The sequence below is a fragment of the Lonchura striata genome, chromosome 2 (assembly GCF_050655825.1).
Source record: "Lonchura striata isolate lonStrDom1 chromosome 2, ASM5065582v1, whole genome shotgun sequence".
Classification (NCBI taxonomy): domain Eukaryota; kingdom Metazoa; phylum Chordata; class Aves; order Passeriformes; family Estrildidae; genus Lonchura; species Lonchura striata.
In genome coordinates, this window is record NC_140704.1 from 131928852 (window position 1) to 131953149 (window position 24298).

The 24298-nt window shown below is 43.1% G+C and overlaps 1 protein-coding gene across 1 annotated transcript in view; it reads left to right on the plus strand.

The window, feature by feature from the left end:
- NECAB1 (N-terminal EF-hand calcium binding protein 1) overlaps nt 1–24298 on the plus strand; it is a 51347-nt gene that overhangs the window by 7235 nt on the left and 19814 nt on the right. Inside the window, 2 exon segments of the mRNA XM_085572324.1 lie at nt 11023–11131; nt 23274–23299. Of these exon segments, the coding sequence (XP_085428450.1) occupies nt 11095–11131; nt 23274–23299 (63 nt within the window). The 5' untranslated portion in view covers nt 11023–11094.

Here is a 24298-nt window from a genome sequence, read left to right on the forward strand (position 1 = left end):
GGGATCTTCGGAATCTTTCCTAAAGTGAACTGTCAGAATTGGCCTGGAGGCTTTCAGGATTGACACTTAGTGGGTTAAACTTTTTTTCCAAGAAAAATGTTAGAGTTATACCAAAGCAAGGAATGCCAAGTCCCTGATTTCAGGATTTTTTTTATCTAGGCTACTATCTCCTAACCTGTGGCTATAACAACCTGTCATTTCATGAGGTCTTCAGCTAGCCCAGAGATTGCCCCAGAAGCTCTGCTCAGTGGCAGCTGCATCAGTGCACAGGCTCTCCCCTCCATATAGACTGGCCAGAGGGGTCACAGCATGACAGGGTGACCCAGCTCTTGTATGGCCTCCCTGGAGAAAAGAAGCAATGTACAGGAATCTCTTGGGAAAGCTCAGTGCACCATGATACCCTGAAGAGCCAGGTCTGAGTGGCCCAAAGTGGCCATGTTTTAGCTCCAGATTTACTGAATGACTTTGCAGAGCACATTTTCTAAACAGAAGCCAGAGGACAGAAATTCTCTGAACTGTAGCATCCCTGATTTAAGGTCTCGAGTTACTCAGTGAATTAATTAATAAGGCAAAACCCTTGCAGTACATCCCATGAACTCTCACCACATTACTGTTTGCTTCCTGACCATCTGGATCCACTGCAGATATCACCCTGTGTCCTGTTCCAGAGCCCAGGCTCAGCTTGGTGTGGGATTCCCCATCCCACCTCCCTGGGTCCTTCAAGTGCTGCATGGCTGGACTCTGCTACGGATCCCCAAAAACAATTCTATAGAAATAACCTAAACCCTTGACCTGGTAGCCTTGGAATCACTTGGTTACTTGTGTGAAGCTTTTCCAGCATAACAGATAGAATAATGCCTCAAAATCCTTATTTCTGATTTTATCAACATGCAATACAGATCAGAGTCAATAAAAGCTTAGTGCATTTGCCCGGACTCTTTAAATCTTTGTCTATGTCTGTGCTTCTTCTGATGAAAGCCCCTTATGACTGGGACCTAGTGGATATTATTAGTATGCTCGCCTTGGCACACTGAAATTTGTTATTTTGGCAGATCTTTCTTGGCCTGATTCCAGCCTATGTGCCTTATGTCAATAAACCACCTGGGTTTCATCTTTTTGCACCTGGTTCAGTCCATCTATGTTTATTGTGATGTGCCCCCCGCCCCCCAATACCTTGTTTTCTCTGTATACAGGGCAATGTCTTATAGAACTCAAGTAATCTGATCCAAACCTTTTACAGCAAGTGTGGACTGCCAGTTCCTTCCACAGGACAAGTCCCACAGCAGGTCCCCAGGAGCAGGTGAGCTGGGAGGAGGACCCATGTTCACACTGCCTTCCCATAGTGTTGCTTCAGCCATGCAGGCAGCTGTGGCTCACATGAAACACTTGAAGGCTTTAAGTTCTAAAAAGGCAGATGGATTCAAAAATCCATAAAGGGCTGTCACAACACCCACAAGAGAAACTGGGCTCCCATTGAGAATTGTGAGGGCCTGAATGGGTCTGTGTTTTGGCCCTTGGCTTTCCCATGGCAGAAGTGACTTTGAGCACTGTCATTTCTGAGTCCCTGATGTACCTTCCTGGTGAGTAAATACTTTCTGCCACTGTGAGTTTTTCCATTTATTAATATCACTTATCATTTTCTCTTCTTCCTTTGCTAATTGTTGGCCTACAGGGGCAGAGATCTGTTCTTATAGATCTGTTCTTATAGATCTGTGCTTATAAACAACCTCGCTGCCCTGGTAGTGTGCATGTTGCCAGCCTGCAGGCAGGTTTGGCACTATCTGATTGGGCTAAGACAGCTCTGAGGGCTCAATTATCCAAATCACATGCTCCTATGGTGAACCCCAGGATGAGCTTTAGCCAAGAGTGGTTTTCCCATCTGATTGCCAATGTGGCTCTTCCAAGTGCCATAAGCCCTCGGGCTGCTGTTCAGCTGTATGAGCTCCATCTGATGTGGCTCCTGCTATGAAAAGACTGTTTTTTAAACTGCTTAGAAAGGCTCACAATCCAAACAGGGTGCCCAAAATAATGGAAGTGGTTTAGCTGTCCTCTAGCATTTGCTGGCATCTCTGTGAGATGTCCCTCTTCTCTACATCACTGTAACTTCCTTCACGAGCTGTGGCCTCACCATTTGCCATTATTTTGTGCACACAGGCTCCAAATACATCTGTGCCCTTGTCCATTATTCACTCAATACCTTTTGACTGAAATCACCTTTCAACTCAGAGACTGTGTGTGACTTTCCTCTGTCAGATATGCCGCTCTCTACTGAAGGCATCAGCTATGCAAAGAATATCCTGGAGAGTATATTAGCATTTCTGCAGCAGATTGGTTGGGGGATAGCCCTTGGGTTTTACACAGAAAACCATCTATTTAATAGACAGGTGAATTTTACTAAAATAAGTGTGAGAATGCAATTGTAACCTGGAGGAAGGCCTGTAATCTGGAGTAAACCACTGTGTGAATCTGTTTATAAATTTGCAAGTGCAACGTGGGGGATTCATTTTATTGTTTATATTTTCATTTTATTTACTTGTCTGCCAGTTGGGAGACTGTCCTGGGTTGTAAAATAAGCTTGTATTCTATTTGCCATCCGTCGAAGGCAAAACCTGTCGGACAGGTTTCGTTATCTCTCTCAAAGACAATGGTTTGCACCGTAAAGGCAATGGTTTGTTTATACACTATTGACTGACTCCCTGCCGGGCTGGTAAGTGAGGGGGGTCCCGCCCAGAGGGGGAAGCAAGCACTCTATTATGGTTTAAAGGGGTAGCTTTTGGGGAGAGAGGCAGCTCGATCGCTCTCTTCGCGGGATTCCCGGGGGAAGCAGCTCTCTTCGGCGGCACTCGCAGCGAAGCAGCCGGCGCGCGCAGAGGCGACGGCAGCGGAGCTCAGAGGCAACCCCGGCGCAGAGGAAGGCCGGCCCCACTGCCACCAGATCTTCAGAGGAAAACCATACCCTTCTAGAGATCACCACTGCAGCTACAATTCACCAGCCACTGCAAGGGAAGCAAATTGTCCCAGTAGAACTGATACTAGCACCCCGCAGGTTCTGGACTTTTTTTTTTCTTTCACTGGTTTTGTTTGTACCGATTGCATTTGCCTTTTTTTAAATTGTTGTCTAGTTTTCTCCTAGTAAAGAATTGTTACTCCCACTCCCATATCTTTGCCTGAGAGCCTTTTAATTTAAAGATCCTAGTAATTCAGAGGGAGGGGGGTTTGCCGTTCTCCATTGCACAGGAGGCTTTGCCCTCTTTCACAGACTCCTGTCTTGTCGAACCAAGACAGAATTTGGCGCATCAACGTGAGGCCCGAGGGCATTGAGAGGGAAAAAGGATTAACAGTTCTTAAGTAATTTGGTTTTGTTGTGTGTAAAAACATCTTCAGCATCACCATGTGGTCTAGTTTACCTTGGTTTGGGTGGCACGTGATCGTAGCTATACTTTTCCCATTTGCAGACCCTTATCTAAAAATGGGTCCTATAACTAAGGCTACGGTGTCTGTTATCAAGTTTGGCTTCTGGGTTAATTGGGTGAGGAATTCATGGATCTTTAATTTCCTCTGGAAGGCAGGTACATGGATTCATAGCTATCACACGTTAACTGTATGTTTTTGGGGTTACTTTAATAACGGTACCTACTGCGAGGAAATAGCACCTGGGCAAACTTTCTCTCAACCTTTTAACCATCTTTTTGGGTCTGCTCCACCAATTCTCAAAGGGTTAAGATCCTTTATAAGTGCTAATGATACCATACAATGGGTGGTGTTGCTGATAGTTCTGTTATATTTAGCATTCAGAGATAAGGGAAGGTTAACCTGGATAACTACCCTCACACCTACACCACAGACTCGAGATGCTGCTGCTCCAGAGCCTGACCCTGCCCCACAGCCCACCTCAGAAATGAACCGCCCAGATTGGGTGAGGGTTCTGGTTAAGGAGATACGAGAGATGCTGAAGGAGTGCATTTCCCCAGCTGGTGAGAAACCGGCCCTTTGCCTTGAGGAGGGACAGTCTAATAGTACAGCTGTGGAACTCACAGATGTTACAACTGTCCAGGTTCCAGCTGAACCACAAGGGCAGTCACGGTCAGCAGCAGTGGCCCCGGTAGAAACAAGGAAGTCTAAGGTGAAAGCAGAGCACCCTGCAGATAGGGACAGGAATGGAGGAACCTCACAACCCACAGGGGAGCCAGAGATTGCTATCATCACCGAGTCCCTGACGTACGAAAGTCTTCGCAATCTGCATAAAGACATTGTGCGACGAGGGCGTGAGGCTTATGCTACCTGGCTACTCCGGGTTTGGGATCTTATGGGTACAGGCGTGCAGCTGGACGGTGGTGAGGCAAGGAACTTGGGACCCTTAACCCAGGACTCAGGTATAAATCAGGTTTTTGTAAGGGAACCAGGGTCCCTTTCTCTCTGGGAGCGGCTCTTAATGAGTGTCAGGGAGAGGTTTATCCACAGAGAGAGAATGCAAGAGCACCATCATAGAATGCGCTGGAAGACCCTCGAGGAAGGGATCCAACAGCTGAGAGAAGTGGCAGTATTGGAGGTACTCTTTGGGAGGGATGGACGACACAATAATGATCCTGACAAGGTCAGGTGTACGGGACAAATGCTGTGGAGTCTGGCAAATCTTGGGCCATCTCAATACGCCACCTTCATTGCAACGATCAATGCTGACACCCACCGGGAGACAATAGGTTCTGTTGCCAACAAACTTAGGAATTATGAGAGTATGATTAATGGCCCAATGCAGGCTCATATCTCAGCTGTGATTAAGGAGTTTAAAGAGGAGATGAGGGAGGAGATAAGGAAGGTTAATACAGCACCCGTGAGAGTCACAGGCCCCAGAATCAGCACCCAACAATCCCCAGCTAGAGAGAGAGGGTACACCCCAAGGGCTAATCTGTGGTTCTTCCTGCGTGACCATGGGGAAGACATGGGGAGGTGGGATGGGAAACCCACTTCTGTCCTGGCAGCACGGGTCCGTCAACTCAAGGAGGGAAACTCTAACCGGGGGAGTTCCACCAAAGTGAAGGTAGCCTCAACCTCCCGTGACCAAGCTTGTGGGTACGATCTGTCAGACCCCCTTGAAGGGACCTCTAGTATGTATGCCCAGGGAAGGAATGATAACCAGTGTTAGAGGGGCCCTGTCTCTAGCCAGGGAGAGGCACGGGAAAACCGGATCTTCTGGACAGTGTGGATCCGATGGCCTGGCACATCAGAGCCACAAAAATATGATGCTTTAGTTGATACTGGTGCACAGTGTACTCTGATACCATCGGGACATGTGGGGGCAGAGCCTGTTTCCATTGCTGGTGTGACAGGGGGATCACAACAATTGACTCTGGTGGAAGCTGAGGTGAGCCTGACTGGGAAGGAGTGGAAGAAACACCCTATAGTGACTGGCCCAGATGCTCCGTGTATCCTAGGCATAGACTTCCTCCGGAACGGATATTACAAAGACCCAAAGGGACTCAGGTAGGCTTTTGGAATAGCCGCTGTAGAGGCAGAAGACATTAAGCAATTGAACACCTTGCCTGGACTGTCAGAAAACCCCTCTGCAGTAGGACTCCTAAGGGTGGAAGAACAACGCGTGCCAATTGCGACCTCGACAGTGCACCGCCGGCAGTATCGGACGGATCGAGATGCCGTGATCCCCATCCACAAAATGATTCGGGAGCTGGAGAGCCAAGGGGTGGTCAGCAAAACCCACTCACCCTTCAACAGCCCCATCTGGCCTGTGCGCAAATCTGACAAAGAATGGAGATTGACTGTGGACTATCGTGGCTTAAATGAAGTGACTCCACCGCTGAGCGCTGCTGTGCCGGACATGCTGGAACTCCAGTACGAGCTGGAGTCCAAGGCAGCAAAGTGGTATGCCACCATTGATATTGCTAATGCGTTTTTCTCCATTCCTCTGGCAGCAGAATGCAGGCCTCAGTTTGCTTTCACCTGGAGGGGCGTGCAGTACACCTGGAACCGACTGCCCCAGGGGTGGAAACACAGCCCCACCATCTGCCATGGACTGATCCAGGCTGCACTGGAAAAGGGTGAGGCTCCAGAACACCTGCAATACATTGATGACATCATTGTGTGGGGGAGCACAGCGGCAGAAGTGTTTGAGAAAGGTGAGAGGATCATCCAGATACTACTAGAAGCTGGCTTTGCCATCAAGAAGAGCAAAGTCAAGGGACCTGCCCGAGAGATCCAGTTCCTGGGAGTGAAATGGCAAGATGGACGGCGCCAGATTCCCACTGAGGTCATCAACAAGATCACAGCTATGTCCCCACCAACCAGCAAAAAGGAAACACAAGCTTTCCTGGGTGCCATAGGTTTCTGGAGAATGCACATTCCTGAGTATAGCCAGATTGTGAGCCCTCTTTATCTGGTTACCCGAAAGAAGAATGATTTCCACTGGGGCCCTGAGCAGCAACAAGCCTTCACCCAGATCAAGCAGGAAATCGCTCATGCTGTAGCCCTTGGCCCAGTCAGAACGAGACCAGAGGTCAAGAATGTGCTCTACTCTGCAGCCGGGAACCATGGGTTGTCTTGGAGCCTTTGGCAGAAAGTGCCTGGGGAGACTCGAGGCCGACCACTGGGATTCTGGAGCCGAAGTTACAGAGGGTCTGAAGCCAACTACACTCCCACAGAGAAGGAAATCTTGGCTGCCTTTGAAGGAGTTCAAGCCGCCTCGGAGGTAATTGGCACAGAAACACAACTCCTCCTGGCACCCCGACTACCGGTGCTGGGGTGGATGTTTAAAGGAAAGGTTCCCTCTACCCACCATGCCACTGACGCCACATGGAGCAAATGGATTGCCCTCATCACTCAACGCGCCCGTATTGGAAACCTGAATCGCCCTGGGATTTTGGAGATAATTACGAACTGGCCAGAAGGTGAAAACTTTGGTCTCACTGATGATGAGGAGCAGGTACAAGTGACAAGGGCTGAAGAGGCTCCACCATACAACCAACTACCAGCAGAAGAGACCTGCTACGCTCTTTTCACTGATGGTTCCTGTCGCATTGTAGGGATGAACCGGAAGTGGAAAGCAGCCGTATGGAGCCCCACACGCCAAGTTGCACAAGCTACCGAAGGAGAAGGTGGATCGAGCCAACTCGCCGAACTCAAGGCCGTTCAGCTGGCTCTGGACATTGCTGAAAGGGAGAAGTGGCCAAAGCTCTACCTTTATACTGATTCATGGATGGTAGCCAATGCTCTGTGGGGCTGGCTGGGAAGGTGGAGGAAGGCCAACTGGCAACGTAGAGGAAAGCCAATCTGGGCTGCTGATATATGGAAAGACATTGCCTCTCGGGTGGAAAAGCTGACGGTGAAAGTCCGTCATGTAGATGCCCATGTCCCCAAAGGTCGGGCTAATGAGGAGCACCGAAACAACGAGCAGGTAGATCAGGCAGCAAAAATAGAGGTGTCAAAGATAGACTTAGATTGGCACCATAAAGGGGAGTTGTTCCTGGCTCGATGGGCTCATGATGCCTCAGGTCATCAGGGCAGAGATGCCACCTACAAGTGGGCACGAGACCGAGGGGTGGACCTAACCATGGACAGTGTTTCCCAGGTTATCCATGACTGTGAGACGTGTGCTGCCATCAAACAGGCCAAGAGAGTGAAGCCCCTATGGTATGGTGGGCGGTGGTCCAAGTACAAGTATGGAGAGGCCTGGCAGATTGACTATATCACACTGCCCCAGACACGCCAAGGCAAGCGCTACGTGCTGACCATGGTGGAAGCCACCACTGGATGGCTGGAGACCTTCCCTGTACCTCATGCCACTGCCCGGAACACCATCTTAGGCTTGAAAAAGCAAGTCCTGTGGAGACACGGCACCCCTGAGAGAATTGAGTCTGACAACGGCACCCATTTCAAGAACAGCCTTATCAACACCTGGGCCAGAGAACATGGTATCGAATGGATATATCATATTCCCTATCATGCTCCAGCTGCCGGCAAAGTTGAACGGTGCAACGGACTCCTTAAGACTACCCTGAAGGCACTTGGTGGGGGAACATTTAGAAACTGGGAAATTAACCTGGCAAAAGCAACCTGGATGGTCAACACCCGGGGGTCTGTCAATCGAGCTGGCCCTGCTCAGTCAGAACCCTTACACGCAGTAGATGGAGATAAGGTCCCTGTAGTACATATGAAAGGTATTTTAGGGAAAACTGTTTAGATTAATCCCACCTCAGGCAAAGACCAACCCATTCGTGGGATTGTCTTTGCTCAAGGACCTGGTTACACTTGGTGGGTAATGCAGAAAGATGGGGAGACCCGCTGTGTACCACAGGGAAACTTGGTCTTAAGAGAGAACTGGGTGTAAGATTTCATGGTGTACAGATGGAAATAGAATAAGGGGTGGATAATGTCCTGGGTTGTAAAATAAGCTTGTATTCTATTTGCCATCCGTCGAAGGCAAAACCTGTCGGACAGGTTTCGTTATCTCTCTCAAAGACAATGGTTTGCACCGTAAAGGCAATGGTTTGTTTATACACTATTGACTGACTCCCTGCCGGGCTGGTAAGTGAGGGGGGTCCCGCCCAGAGGGGGAAGCAAGCACTCTATTATGGTTTAAAGGGGTAGCTTTTGGGGAGAGAGGCAGCTCGATCGCTCTCTTCGCGGGATTCCCGGGGGAAGCAGCTCTCTTCGGCGGCACTCGCAGCGAAGCAGCCGGCGCGCGCAGAGGCGACGGCAGCGGAGCTCAGAGGCAACCCCGGCGCAGAGGAAGGCCGGCCCCACTGCCACCAGATCTTCAGAGGAAAACCATACCCTTCTAGAGATCACCACTGCAGCTACAATTCACCAGCCACTGCAAGGGAAGCAAATTGTCCCAGTAGAACTGATACTAGCACCCCGCAGGTTCTGGACTTTTTTTTTTCTTTCACTGGTTTTGTTTGTACCGATTGCATTTGCCTTTTTTTAAATTGTTGTCTAGTTTTCTCCTAGTAAAGAATTGTTACTCCCACTCCCATATCTTTGCCTGAGAGCCTTTTAATTTAAAGATCCTAGTAATTCAGAGGGAGGGGGGTTTGCCGTTCTCCATTGCACAGGAGGCTTTGCCCTCTTTCACAGACTCCTGTCTTGTCGAACCAAGACAGAGACAAAGGAGAACAGGTGACTGTGGCTGTTTATGAAGAAGCCCTTCTTTTGAAAGATGTCAGAGAAGACAGACAAAAGCAAGCAAGTCTTGCAAAACAGCTTCTTAAATAACATTGTTAAGGAAAATACAGCTGAAGGTTGATTTCCCTGATGGATGCATAGCTTCAGAGAAGTTTATTTCATTACTCATCCTTCCCCTGTCACTTTGCCAGTGGCAAGGATGAAGACTCTCTAATAGAGGTTTCTGCTCAGATAGTGTTTATCTGGGCACTCCAAGGGTAGTGAGGTGTGCCCAGGGCAGTGGTGCTGAGGACAAATGACACAGCTTTAAAATAAAATAAAAGCTATTCTTGACACCTGTGGGGAGGGGAAAAACCAACTGTCTAGATAAATGCATCTTCAGTTTAACAGCACAGGGAACACTTGTTCAGCGTTGGATCTGAGCTGCATCTGAGCACTGAGGAAGCACAAGGATGGCCACTGGCAGTGAAGCCCTCCTCAGCTGCTCTGGCAAATCAGTTACACTCATACAAAATCAGAGAAATGCCCTGGATAATCAGAGGTTTTTTTTAGGAAAAGCAACTGTATGAAGTCTGTAAGTACCAAACAGGTTCAAAAGCCCTTGCGTTTTGCCAGAAACAATCTCAGTGATTTGTCACTCAGTGTCAATAACATTCAGAATGTTATTAAGAATAAGCAGCAAGGAACTAAAAAGCAATGTCTGATCTTGGATGTCAAAAAATTAAAGAAAATAGTTGAAGTACCCAGTCTGTTGATGGATCAGTGATTTTCTGGATTGAGATAAATCCAATGATCCTGAAGGACTGAAACAGACTTGTTTAGTATTTTGTGTCATACCGTAGGCTGTTCTATGGGTAAACTCATATGTTTATCTCAGGAAAGTTGCCAGAAGTCACTGAGTATTCTCACAAGTATTCTTGTGTATGTGTATAACTTGCATGCAAATCAGCCTTCCCAGCAAAGTATAAATCTGCAGAGGTTGTTTAATTATGCAAGTGATTGTATCTGTAAGAGCATATCTGTGAGAACACTCAGCTCAACACACTCAATATTTGATATTCCTTCTCTGTACCCAGAGCCAAATGACAAATGTATTTAGATTCTCAGCTAGGTAATCATTGCAGCTTTGTGCCATCTTTGTTTCTGGCTCTTTAAGATCTTCACATTTTATTTTGATTGTAATGATGATCCAGCTACCACCTTTCTTTTCATATTAAACACTTTCAAAATGGTTTTGTTGAAGCAGACATTTAATTGTACAATTTTGAAACCTCTTCAAGATATCTGAAGCCATATATTCCAGTCAAATTATTAAATAATAGCAAGTAAAAGAAGAATTAAACTTCTCAGCTCTACTCTTCAAATCTGCCTGCTGTAGTACAGCATGTAGTCACAGAAATTAGATACTGCCTTTATAATAGATTCTTCACCACTATAAAATTAAGTCACAATACACTTTAGATTAGTCTGATGCTTAGAACATCTTAGTCTTATCCTCTATGTTTTTTTTAGTGCCTTATGAGGGATTCAGTATATTACTGAGGGAAAGAAAGAAACATGTGAACTTTCATTTACTGTTAACTAGAAAAGACTTGTGAATTTTAGGCTATAAAAATATTCTTTATGCTTCATGCAAAAGCTCAAACAATTTAGATAAATTATTACTTAAGTAAAATTTAATCTTTCAAATTTCTTCTAAGTGACAGGAAAAGGTGAATCCTTATTTCATTTTTGTTTGCTGATTATCACCCTTGCATTTAAAATGTATAGTTTTACATTTTAGCTGAAGACCTAGAGGCTTTTAATAATTTCCTGTTCTACTGCATGGAGTAAACAAGAAATAACATGAATGAAATTAGGTCAATTTCCATGTCTTCATTGTTTCAGATGACGGAAAACTGTCCTTTGATGAATTCAAAGCTTACTTTGCTGACGGAGTTCTGAGTGGAGAAGAACTGCATGAACTTTTTTGCACCATCAATACACACAATACTGAGTAAGTGCCCCCTTCTTACAATTCCAGTGCCACTTTCTGTACCTGCAAATGGAAAACAGACCTCAGGCTGATTTTAGGAAACAAGCTTATGTAGAAAGCTGCTTGAAGGAAGCCAGGCTGTGACATATGGCTATAAACCGTCTAAGTGAAGTGTTTTGAAAACTTGTTGAAATAGTTGCATATTTCAATAAATGTGATTTGGGTACTGAGAGCACAGCGTGGAAATTGGATGCTTTCTGCATTCTCCCACCATGGAAAGAAAACGAGCTGTGGCCTCCTTCAGGTTTAAACGTGAATTCCTCAAGTCTCAATTCCACTGAATCATACTGAGATGAATACTTGGAGCAGATGTTGAGAAAGGAATAAAATTAATGAAGAAATTTTATATAGTAAAGAATTGAAAAAGCCATTTTGTCTGGTGGCATGGTACCTGTGCTGTTGTGGTCCTTTGGGATATTCCCATTATGGTTGGATTTAACAAGGCCACAGGGAAATAAGCTGACAGGAGCTTCATGAAGTTCAAGAAGAAGTGCAAAGTCCTGCTTCTGGGCAGAAACAAGCCCCAACTTTCATGGGAAATGAAATCAAATTAAATGTAGTAGAATTCACAGGATTTTAGAATTTGTGCCAAAATAATGTTCTGAAGTAAGCAGAAGAAATTGTACTTGATCTGTTGCACTTGTGGGGAATAAAAAATGCTACAGGATTTATAAGGTGATTAAGGGATGGGGTGATGGAGACAGGGAGGGGGAGTCACAACCCTGGAGGTATTTGGGGGATTTGGCAGTGCTGGGTTAACAGCTGGACTCAATGGCTTTAGAGGTCTGTTCTAGCCCAAACAATTCTATGATTCTGTGGTTCTATGCACCAATATATGCTGGGGCCCACTCAGCTGGAAAGCAGCTTGGCAGAAAAGGATATTGGGTAAACACCAAGTTGAACAGGAGCTAAGAATGTGCCCCTATGGCCAAGGAGGTCAATGAATGATCCAGTCAAAACCTCATTTCAGAGCCAGACTCATTCACACAGCTTTGGACTTCCTCATATGTACTACATACCTGTGTAAGTGATTTAATTTTACCGTAATTCCATTTGTCTGCAAGCCATAGAGGCAGAAATTCTTGATACTAAGCAAGATTTCTAAGAAAAAATACATGTTCTACATCTATTTCTCCTTGCTTTTTATTTGTAAAGATCTTTTAATTCATGAAATACCATTATTATTTTTATTTTTATTACACCAGTTTCTCTTTAACAGAGAATATATAAATCTGAAAAATATGTAGAAAAGTGAGGATAATATTATTTCCTGGTAGATAGGCACACCTGAAGAATTGGTGCAATTGTTGAATGCTGCTGCTATTAACTTGTCATATTAAATTGTCATAGCAGCCATCTGAGAGAGAGATCATTCTCACTATCCAGAAAAAGTCTTACAAAAATGTTGGCACAAAAGTCACAGAATACATGCTGTGAAGAGTTCAGTTTTCATGTATTTCAGGGAATGGAGCAAGTGGAAGATTAAGACAAGCTACTAAATTACCTTTTCGAACCAGAAGAAAGGGTGCTCTGTATTGATGGATTAGCATTTGTTACAGGAGGAGGAGAACCTAGATATGGGTAAGAAAACATACTTGAAATTTGGATTTAAAACAGCAACAAGAAGCTTTTTGAGTGTTTTTTCATGGACTCTAACTAATAAAAGGCTCATTGCACACTTTGAAAAGTATTATACCAGGCTTGATACAGAACAGAGGCAAATACATTTTAAAAGCTTTCCCCTACACTTTTGTAAGCTTTTGAGAAATCAGTCAGCAAGATGTCACAGGCCAAATATCAGATGGGTGTAGCAAAGAGAGACAACTTGGCCAGTATAATATAATTTCCTTGTTAACATAGCTTTCAAAGAAAAAAAAAAAATCACATGGAGCAGATATAGTGAGGCAAAATCTTTACTCACTGGAATTTCCTGAAAAGGGCAAGTTATGGTAAAATGTCTCAAATTAACAAGCTAGCTAAGAAAACTAGCAAAATGTTCACTGAACCTTGGGAAGTGTTTTAATGTAAGCATTAAGAGAATAATGTACATATCAAACAATCCCCAAACCATTTATTTTAAAATAGAATTTTCCACTTCCAAATTATCTAAGGGAATGAAATGGAAATGATGCAACTCAGAAGTATTTTATGTCTGGTTTTAGTAGGAGAGGATGCGGACAAAGAATTCTGCTCATTTTTGTAGCTAGTGGGAGGAGATTGGCACAGATTATTTTGTCTCTTATCCATTTAAAATGGAGACACTGTCAAACTCTGGGCAAATCTTTTATCTTCTCTCTGCTTCATTTCACTCTTTACAAGTTGCAGACTGTAGCTCCCTGTCCCAGAAATACTTTTTAAGTTTTGTGATTATGCAGTGGTTTACACTACATGTAAATGCCTAGGATAGATGTCTAGGGAAGCATGTCATGATCCCTTAGTTAATTTCTTGGAGTCTCTCAAGACTTCATAACCATCTTGTCACAAGAATAGACTTTGGGTTGTTTCCACCTGCATTAAATCCTCTAGCTTTGCCATCATTCAAAACCTCACTGTCTATGTGCACAAGTCTTTGTACTTTAAAGCCTGAAGATGAAAAAGCAGATGTGGCCTTGGGGTGATAGCCATGGACCACAAACTCAGGCAATTTGAATTCCCTTCTCAGCTATGCTGCAGCAATTTTCCAATAAAAGATTCAAAGCATGAAAGACTTACACTGGCTTAACACTTCTAAGGGAACTAAATTAAGCAGGTATTAAACCCCACTATTACACAGGCCCTGATGTTGGTCTAGTTGAAGTGAGATTTAGATTATTAACTTTTAAAAAGACCGATCCAAGCTAATGCAACATGCTTGTCACAAAGCAGATGGGCTGTGGAAGACTGCTGAAATGAGTAATTACCATTTCCAATGTGATAGCAGGGAAAATAACAGAGGGTTTAACTTCCCTGTAATTCAGGTTGTGTCTGTCTGACTGACTAGGATCTCTGCACCTTGGTATTTGAAGCAGTTAGGTGTTCTCTTTTTACAGAGTAAAAGAAGAGTCAATTAGTGCCAAATCAGCAGGAAAAACACAGATGAGTAAGAATTAGTTACTGCTGCATCAAGTTTCCAAGACATAGGTTGAATAGGAGTTTATTATGACAGGATGAATTTAAATGTATGGGTTTTTTTAGACCCTAAAGTACAGGTTATCCATTCAGGGCAGATCATTGCTTTTACTGAAAATTTGCATTAGCTGAGGTTATTTCCTCAGTACATAATTTGGACATATATTTTGCAGTTTATGGAGGTACTTCCATGCATAGTATTTTTCTTTCTATTTAAAAATCTCTACCTTATTTTTTTCTGACATTTGAAATATTAAGTAAATACCATTAAAGACACAGTGTAAAAATTGATTGCCTAAATTTTTAGCTTATTTTCTCCTGGATACAGCCAGAACAAATGCATAAGACAACCAGATTAGGTGAAGTAACGTATCCATGCAAAAAGGAATTTATTTTTCCATCTTTTAGTATTGCTATGATATTTTACCTTTCTTGAAGGTAATTAGTGATTAGTGATTTACCTCTCTTGGAGGTGATTAGGCCATATAGTGAGCATTCCTGACATGTAATTAGTACAAGGTGACCGCTTTAGGGGAGTAGCAGTTAACCATGTAAGTGCAGTTTCCAGTATTGTCATTACTTCAGAGTAAAGCTGAAAGCAAATTAGGCATTTGACTGCCACTGAGAGTCACTTCTTTTTGTGCTTCCCAGGATCTCCTGAAACCTTTGGGCAATCACATACCATTAAATGGTATAAAGAAACATCTGTGGAGAGTCCATACTCAGGTGCCCTCACACTGCCAGTGGAGGAAAGGCTTTGCATTGATGCAGAAGTGATCAGGTCTAGGCTGTTATAGCCTCATCTCCAGGACTCGTTTCCTAGCATGCATTTTATTCTGCTGCAAAGTAGTGTCTTGTATTTAAAGACATGTAAAAAAACCCCAACTGAGCAAATACAGGCAGGAAATCAAGAGCAGTGACTTAAGCTTTAGCCTGGAGTATGTACAGTGATTCTCCTCCCCTTTCTTATAATTGTTTTGCAGGTAGCCCCAGTATAAACACACTCTAAGCATCTGGGCAACATCTTAGGCTCTTTTTAAGTTATCAGGAGGTCAAGGTAGATCCCCACAGTTTCTTGAGTAGGAGCCAAGCCCCCAGAGTAAGAGTTAGACCAACATGAGTTCATGTCTGTGAGCAGGGAAGGGGCAAGGAGAAGAGCTTATCTCTCTGTCCCAATTTGACATATATTTGACATGACATCCATGTTACACATCTGTAATGTCCATTTAGATCTGGTCAATGCTTGTCCTAACACTTAAAAAAATATTAATGCACTCTATTTGAAATCTGAGTTATCCTTTGTGGAGTTTTGTGAGGTTGAAGGGAACCTGGTATGGTTCCTCACCCCTCTCTCCTCCCCCTGTCTGAGCTCCAAGTTCCACAGTGCTCAGTGAGGCTCTGCAGGGCTGATGGGGGCAATGGGAAGGGTGTTGGAGTAAATGGGAGTGCTGCAAAGTCACCAGAAAACTTTCTTTGGGCTGACAAGGAGGGTCATGGAGAACATGGCCTGCAGATTGTAGTAATTTTGGAGCTGAAGTAATTTCGGAACTGAAGATGCACATACTCTGCTGGTTATTACTGAATGCAAAACATCCTTCATGTAAAACAGTGGTGAAGCACAGCTGAGGAAGCTCTGCAGACATACAGCTGTTATGTTTATGTGTTGTATGAATAACTGTACTGAAAGTAGAGAAAGGTATCAGAAGTACAGGTCTTTTTATACATGGAGAGAAAAACATACAGGAAAAGTTTTAAATTAGTGGTTTAAGGGGTGAAGGCTGTTACAACTAATTTCTTTGGTAAATCTTCTCCTACTTAATTTTAATGTCAACTCTGAGAAGCTCATGTTTCAGCAGAGCAAGAATCCTTGACATGGTTAATGGTTTAGAGAATAAGCCTTCACAAAACTCATTGCAAATGTACCCTCCCTTTTACCCTAATCATTTACTGAGTTCCATGGAAATTGTTTTAGTATAATGGCATCCTCTGGGAAAAGGTGTCAGAAGATAATGAGAATATTTCACAAAGTTACAAACTAAGAGATACACAGAAGGTCTCAAGGGGATTTAGTCTGCAGCCCTGCCAGAGAGATAGTGCAATAAATGCTTCACTGATTACTGACTCACAGGAGTCTGTGGGGAATCAGAGTTATTTTTCTCCCTTTATGCACTGGTAAAATGAATTCCTTGGTCAGGACCCTGGTTACAAGGATGCTGAAACTATTGAGAGCCTGGGGCGCAGGCAGCCTCCCAAAGGTAGGGAGGACCCGTTAAACCTTTGTGTGTAGTGTAAGTTAAACTGTGCACAAGCCACAGATGAGTTTGGTGAGGATCTGAGCACCTTGGCCACATGCAGCACTGAGCTTATGCTGGGAATTTGGAGAGTGTGTCATGCTGCATGCACAGCAGATAGAGGGATGGTACTATGGAGACATCTACACTTGCATGCCTGTGTGTCAGCAGGATGTCTAAGGCTCCCTCATGCTCAGGGAAGTCACTGGCACCTAAGATACTGTGGTACTGTTCACATGGGCTTCAGTTCAGTTGCCCAGGCATTAGACATTTAAGATGTTCACACTTGAAAATCAGCCCAAGGTGGAAAGTGTAACACAGCAGAAGTAGCTGGGACATAGGTGGTAGGAGAAATGCTAGAGCATTTGAAGCAACACTAGATGCCAGTGTTATATCAAATTACTTCTGAGTCTGCTTCTAGATGGTCTGTTAAACCCTCTCACTCCACAGAATTCACTGGGGCTCCTGTGCCTGGCAGGGCAGGTTGGACAGCCAGCGCATACGGACATCTACAGTTGGGACTCATCCCCAGAGTGAATAAACCTTCCTCCCACCTGCCCAGGTCTAGCAGAGCCCTAGTTCCTCCCTTGGGTCAAAAGAGAAGTGCTGAGATCATCTGCCCTAGCAGCAAACTCCAAAAGGTGACAATTGGATGTAGAGAGTAAGAGGCTGCTTAGCAATCCTTGCAGCCGTGAGAACCCATGAGCCTGGAGCCCAGTACTGTGCACTGAAACTAAAATGAAAGACATGTTTATATGGACCAGAATGCTTCCTTCAAGGTTCTGCTTGTAAACTTAACAATGATAAGTCCTCAGCAGTTTAATTGTACTATCTGTGCCTTGGATGGTTTCTTTTTGTTTTAGTTGGAAGGCCTATTTCAGTCCCATGATATTACTGGTCTTTCACAGTTCAATACAAGAAAAGAATAATTAACTAAAACAAGGAAAATAAAAAATTGATTAAGAAGAATATGACATAACAGACAGGATTTTAATTAGGTGAACTTCAGGTGAGTAATTTTTTAAAAGGAATTTTGAATGCAAATTTGCAAGAGGAAAATAATATATTGGGGTTTGACTATTTTTAAAAAACTGGTTCTTTTAGATTAAATTAGAATTTCAGGCACATGATGCAGCATTGGCACCAGGAAGATGTGTTTGCTAATATTTAAGACATGTAATTGCAGCTGTTGGCTTTAACACAGGTTTCTCATCACCATAGCTACAGAAATCAGTTTGGAAGTGAAGCACATAGACAAAGGCAGGATATGGGTCAGAGTGAGCTGATTATACATTTTAGTGTTTCACAAGTGATCAAACAAGTTCACCAAGAATGATTTACTAACAGATCCTCTGGTCAGACAGACAAGCTGCAAATAGAATTTTTCATGTGAGTGGTCATTTTTAATGGGAAATTCAGCTTTATGCAGAAACAACTAGCAATTCCTCTCAGTGAAAAAATCAAACAGTAATGACTGTTTTCAGTTGCCTTTAACTAAATGAAGCTGACTTAAAGTGTTTCATTTCAGTTCTGCAGTGGATAACATTGACTTCCCTGCAGTAAGCTGGTTGCTTAATGGTAGGTGTAGTCTGGAGGCCTGGTCCCTTCCATAGTCTGGGTTTCCCATAGAACCACAAGATTTTTAATACTGCTCAAAAATTACCTAGAGAGGTTTTGCAATGACATCAGATAGCTCTGAGGACTCTTATGTGAGTCACATCAGACCCCATAGATTTGTAGGGATCCAGCTGAAGCAGCAGATCTCACACAATTTCAAGGTCTACTGGGAGTCAAACATTCACACAGCCATGGTCCTCCAGCTCTGAGCACTGAGCCCCCCTTGGTCCATCATCTGTGTTGAAGACAGAGGTAAAGAATGCATTAAACACCTCTGCCTTGTCCATGTCCCTGTTTGTGAGGTGCCCATCCTCATCCTGTAACAGGCTGATGTTATTTCTATGCTACCTTTTGCCATTAATATATTTAAAATAACTTTTTATTTTCTCACACACTTCTGACCAGCTTCAACTCCAGTTGGTCTTTGGCTGTATGAATTTTCTCCCTGCACTGGCAAGCTGCATCTCTGTATTCTTCCCATATCACCTTGCCTTGCTTACACTGGGCACACACCTTCCTTTTCCAAAAGAAGATGCCTGTTCAGCAAAGCTGACCTTCTGCCTTGTTTACTTGATTTCTGACATTTTGGAATTGCCTGCTCCTGTGCATTTCCAAGGAGTGTAAGAAACCAATGTAAACATTTTATTTTGTAAGAATAAATAATTTAATCTCGGGGGGGGGGGGGGGGGGGCAGGGGGGGAGATAGGGGGGTGTTGTTTATTTGTTTTGGGGTTTTTTTTGTTTGTTTTTAAAATAATGTTGTGACAAAAACAGAAATTGGAACATTATCCCCTCCTATGGGGTGAAAACTCTGAAATTTGCTCTCTGTGGCAAAAGAGCCACTGTGATGGTGCATCTCATTTCCTCATTTAGGTTTGTGTCTTCAGACTCTGCAAAAAAATCATAGTTCTGCAGCCCTTGTAGAGTGTTCTACACTACAAATTTTAGCATACACCACAAGTTTTAATAGCATTATTAAGCCTCTTTTAGCAACACAAAGGCTGTTATAGCTGGGATGATTAAGGTGATTTGTCAACTGTGTAGTCATCACATCCCTGTTAGTCACTGCTGAATGCAAAGGACTAGAGGGTTGTTTTTTTAGATGAGTTCTTAGTCAGGAAAAAAAAACCCTTTATTCTCTCCTTCAGTCCTGCTACAGGCAGAGCAGTAAGTCATGACTTTGAAGTTATCACTTAGCTTGGAGCTAAGCAAACTAGGCAATTATTTAGTGAAACAAAATGTGGGATAGTAAAAGAGCTGACCCCACTGCCCATGTCAGAGCCCAGAGAGCCAAGCTGGCTGCTGCCTTTGGGAGCCCAGAGGGTGCTCAGTCCAGATGGATCTGGGACTGAAGAGCAGCAGTGTCCTCGGGGCAGCAGGAACTTTGTCTCCCCAGGGACAGAAGCTTTGTCCCACTTCTGCCTCCTCTTCTCTCGTTTTCTGTGACCAGAGGCCAACGCTGGAGCTGCTTACAGCACTGCATCCTGCTGGAAGCAGTTTTGCCCCCACTGGTAAGAAATCTTGAACAAACATGAACAAAAGGTGTTGTTTGGTGTTGCAAAGGAGCTGCGAGGCAGAAAATCCTTAAAATGGAAGTGCACACATAAGACTCCTTTGCAAAACATCTTCAGTAGTGTTGGAGCAGTTACCTCATTTTGCTGACTTGAAGTGAGATGGTACACAGGCTTTCTGGTTGCAAAGACCTTACAGCTTTTTCACTGAGGTTGTCCACGGACACCTATTCAGTTACCCTTGCATAGTTTAAGTAATGCTGAATTCCTTTCACTCACAAATTATATGCTTCTACTTAACAATAGGCAATACTAGCTTTCATCCCTAAAACCAAATTTAGCAAAGAGGCATGCAAAGAGGACTGAAAAGATAGTTCAAGCTTTTGAGATAAACCCTTCTCATATCTGAGAATGAAGAGAGATCTGAAGAAGCAAGTATTATCATTCTTCAGCTGTAATCCATGGCAGTGATTTTCCTAAATTAAGTTAGTTCATAAAATCTTTCATATAGTATTGGATTCCTCAATAAAATAACTATTTTATATTTCAGACTCCATCCTCTGTAAGATGGATACCTTTTCTTGTGGTCCAGGGAAAATACATAGATCTTCTGCTGGCTCCCCTGCCTAGAACTGCTTTTTGTACCATAGAACAGTGTGTGTCAGGTCAGTGGATGGATCCATGGACCCACAGCAGTGGATGAGTGAAATAGCTTTAACCTTCTCTCCTCCCTGGCTGCCCCCAGTCCATGGCTAACTGTAGTGGGCAGAACAAAAGCACAGCTGCTTTGCAATTCTGCATTTTGGACCACTTCCAGAGGTACCACAAGTAAGCGCTTTTGCCATGGTTCATTCAAGTGAATTTGCTTATTTTACTGAGCAATAGATATGATCAACTTTTCAGTGATCAGGACTGCTCAGTGTAATAGTCCTTTAACAATAGCTTGCGTTTTTTAGGTAGAGAACATTTTAGACACAGACAGGTAGATGGACTGCATCTAGTAGTCAGAAAGCAAATTGAGAATTACCATTCTGACATGATGTGAATGCATTTGCCTCACCCTATGATTTGGTTGTTTATCATGAGTGGGGGGCTGGTACCTGGATGTGAGTCATCCAGCAAATATTGTTAATAACATGTTCAGCATTACCAGATTAAGGGTTAAGCAGAAGCATATGTACCCAGTGAAATGAGGAACATATGCTGCTGTAAACCTGAGTACTGAGTTACAGAAACAGCCCTCTGGTGTGCACCTCACTCCTGTACTATTAAATACTTGCCAAATTTCTTTAATTATTTCTGTAGCATCTTGCAGGGAACTTAAAATTCTTTGTATGAAGCAAAAGAATTCTGAGGTTTATTCACAGCTTGTTTTTGAAGCATCATGTCATTATTTCAGAGAGAATAAAATAATCACTGACACAAAATTACAGCTTCCCTGCCTAGAACAGCATCCCCTTCAAACAGGATGCTAAGAACAATGAAGTCTCCAAGGATATTTATAACAGAAGGAAATACTGAGTATGCTAGACAGAAATCTATGTTCTTTATGTCATTCCTGTGCTTTTCCACAAGCTTGCTGCACAAAATGCTTTGGGTAATATTTTCTGGTAATTCGTGTTTCCAGTTCTAACTGAAAATGAATTCAGTACCTGAACACTTTTCCATTTTCATTGGTAATCCATTTTCAGCTGTGCCACTCCTGTCAGTAGGACAAACAGCATGTTGAAAACAGGGATGCTGAAAGCCCCTGGCCCCTATGTCACTAACATGGTGCTGAAGATGTTGCAAAAGAACATGGACCAGAAGGGATTTAAATATAAAATTTGAAAAGAGATAATGAATTTGACTGGTTAAAAATGTGAAAGGCTATTTTAAACTGTGCATTAAGAAATGCAGAAGTGTCTTTTACATTAAGTCATTAAGGCAGATGGTGTGAAGGAGCAGAAAATGCAGGGACAATGAAAAAAAAGTAGGCATTATAACAGCAAACTCTCCTGTCCTTTAACCTTATCATATCCTGTCAAGGCTCTATGTCTCAGGAAATTTTCCAGCTTTCAGGGTTTCAGTTTGCATTTAAAAGGTGAATATCTGGACTGTTCCAAAATCAATGGGTGAACTGCAGAAGAGTTGGCCAAGCACATTTGATCATAGATACCATAGCGATCTGTGGTAAACAGCCTTAAGGAGTTGCACTTTTCCCCATCACAGTTGGTTTACCTAAGAGTTGAGTTTCACAGCTTCAGCACCAGCTCTTACAGACCATGAAATCCTTTATACCTGCCACCGAGGTCATTGGAGAAATCAGGTGCAAGTCTCATTTGCAGCCATCTCACTCGGTCTGTTTGAATGCAGATAAGACTCACCTTCAATTAATAAATGTTGTGTGAAAATCTAATTTACATTATCAATTAGAAGTGTTCAGAAGTTTTTATAGCCCTGAGTATGCAAGTTTGTGATAATCCAGGATCCTGCAATTTCTATCAGTTTCTCTCCCTTGTGAAATAAAAGCCAGATGTATGGAAGTTAGCAGTGGAGAAAGTGATTTTAAGATAGTACTGTGTCATCCTTTTATTAAAAGGTCAAGTAAAAAATTCCATTAAAAAGATAAGTGAGAAAATACTAAGTGCAGTCAGCCATTCAATATTCACCCTTCAGCAAGATTCAAAGAGGACATTCATGCTTTTAAGTTTCTTTAATAATCTGTTTCTTTTCCTCCTTGGAAGAAAAGCAATATGCTAACTTTCAGTAATGAGTTATAGGTCAAATATTTTTTTCTTTTAACTATTAAAGCCTTGCTCATGAGAGAAAATATCACTTCAAAGTTGATAAAGATGAAATCTACTTCAAGCAAGGAGGTTTGAATTGAATAGAACACTTCCCTGCATTTAGGTATTTATGTAATGATAGCATGGGAATATGGCAGTACATCTATATTTTTCATATTATTAATTTTGCCAAGGCTAGTAGTGGTGAAGTGGTCTTGCATGACCAGAAAGTCATAGGAATTATGTGTGCTCATGGGCTAAATCTGGTTTTATCCTCCTTCTGTAAGGCTCTCCCATAGAACACTACTGCACAGCAAGGATTGCAAACAGGAGAAGGTTTTTGGGTTTTTTTCTTCTTTAGCATGGAAGGCCAAGATCTCTGAGCCTTGCTGTCCAGCATGACAGCCACAGAAGAGTGCTACAGGCATAAAGGTGGAGGAAAAAACTCCAAACAAAAAATTTCTGGTGTTTAGATGGATTTCTGCAAGAACTGGGGCCAAATGTGTAAGGCCTGAGGAGCAGCCACCGGGCTGAACCTGAGGGTGGGTTTGCAGTGAGTGGGAAGGTGCCAGTGGGAATGTGCTCAGGAACAGAGGCTGCACCTGCAGCCAGCTTCAGAAAGGCTGCAGCCTTCTGCCCTAAGGCAGCAGAGCAAGGCCAGCAAGAGCCAGGCACTTGCATCTTCTGCTGCAGCTCAAGCAGGGAGCTTCATATCCCTGTCAGGCTAATGTTTGAGTTACACTGTTTACCAATAAAAAAAACCAAACATTACTAACCTCACTAACCTTCTGCACTCTTATTTTTCCAGCAATCTTGACAAAGAAGAGCTCTATGGTAAGTTCTTTTTTGGGAAAGAATATAATATATGCCTGCAGCAGTCCTGTGCAAATAAGCATGCCATGTGATTATTTTTTTTTGTTTAATCTTTGTAGCTAAACAGAAAATAATTTTCACTCAGAGAACTCCTGGGAAAATGCAGATGGCTTATAATCTTTTCAGACTGTGCAGATTGTGCAGAATTTCTTATGTGCAGAATTTACTTTGAAAATATGTTTCCTAGTCAGTATTTCACATTCTCTGAGAGTCAATATCTGTTCTGACATAAAGATAGATAGATAGATAGATAGATAGATAGATAGATAGATAGATAGATAGACAGATAGATAGATAGATAGATAGATAGATAGATAGATAGATAGATAGATGACTTGTATTTTATTTCCCCTTACTGTGAGATATCTTTTCTAGTTAGTTTCTCACTTTAATGCTTGTCATATACCCCACTAAAAGAAAATTCATTACTTTCCTCCTACTTAAGCCAGGGAGAACAGCAAGTTTGACAAGTTCTATGATACTTTGTCACAATAAAACTCCTGCAAGGCCTAGATTTTGGCCCAGTTACCCATTTCTGTACCCATTCTGGGCTGTGAGTCATTTCCCCAACACGCTGTTTGCTCTCCAGCTTATCTAACAGCACCTGATTTAGGAGTGTTTCTTGCAGCAGAAAACAATTTACAAATATTTTTGCAGATTCTCCCACAAAATGTCAGAAAAAAAAATCATACTTGTCAACACCAGACAATTTCTGGGGGAAACATGACAAGTTTTCCAGTGGTCAACAATGCTGAAGACCTTTAAAAGATGAACATATTGTCAAGCTGAATACCAGCTCCTTTACTCACCCACAGGGCGACATGGCCAAGAGCCCACTAAAAACCACCTCACCCTGTGGCTTATAAATATATGACAAGAGGCTTATCTGAAGTGAACTGGGCTGTGACAACTTCTGCTGGTTGAGCATCTGGCCAAAATTGTATAAACTTGGCTGAGGAA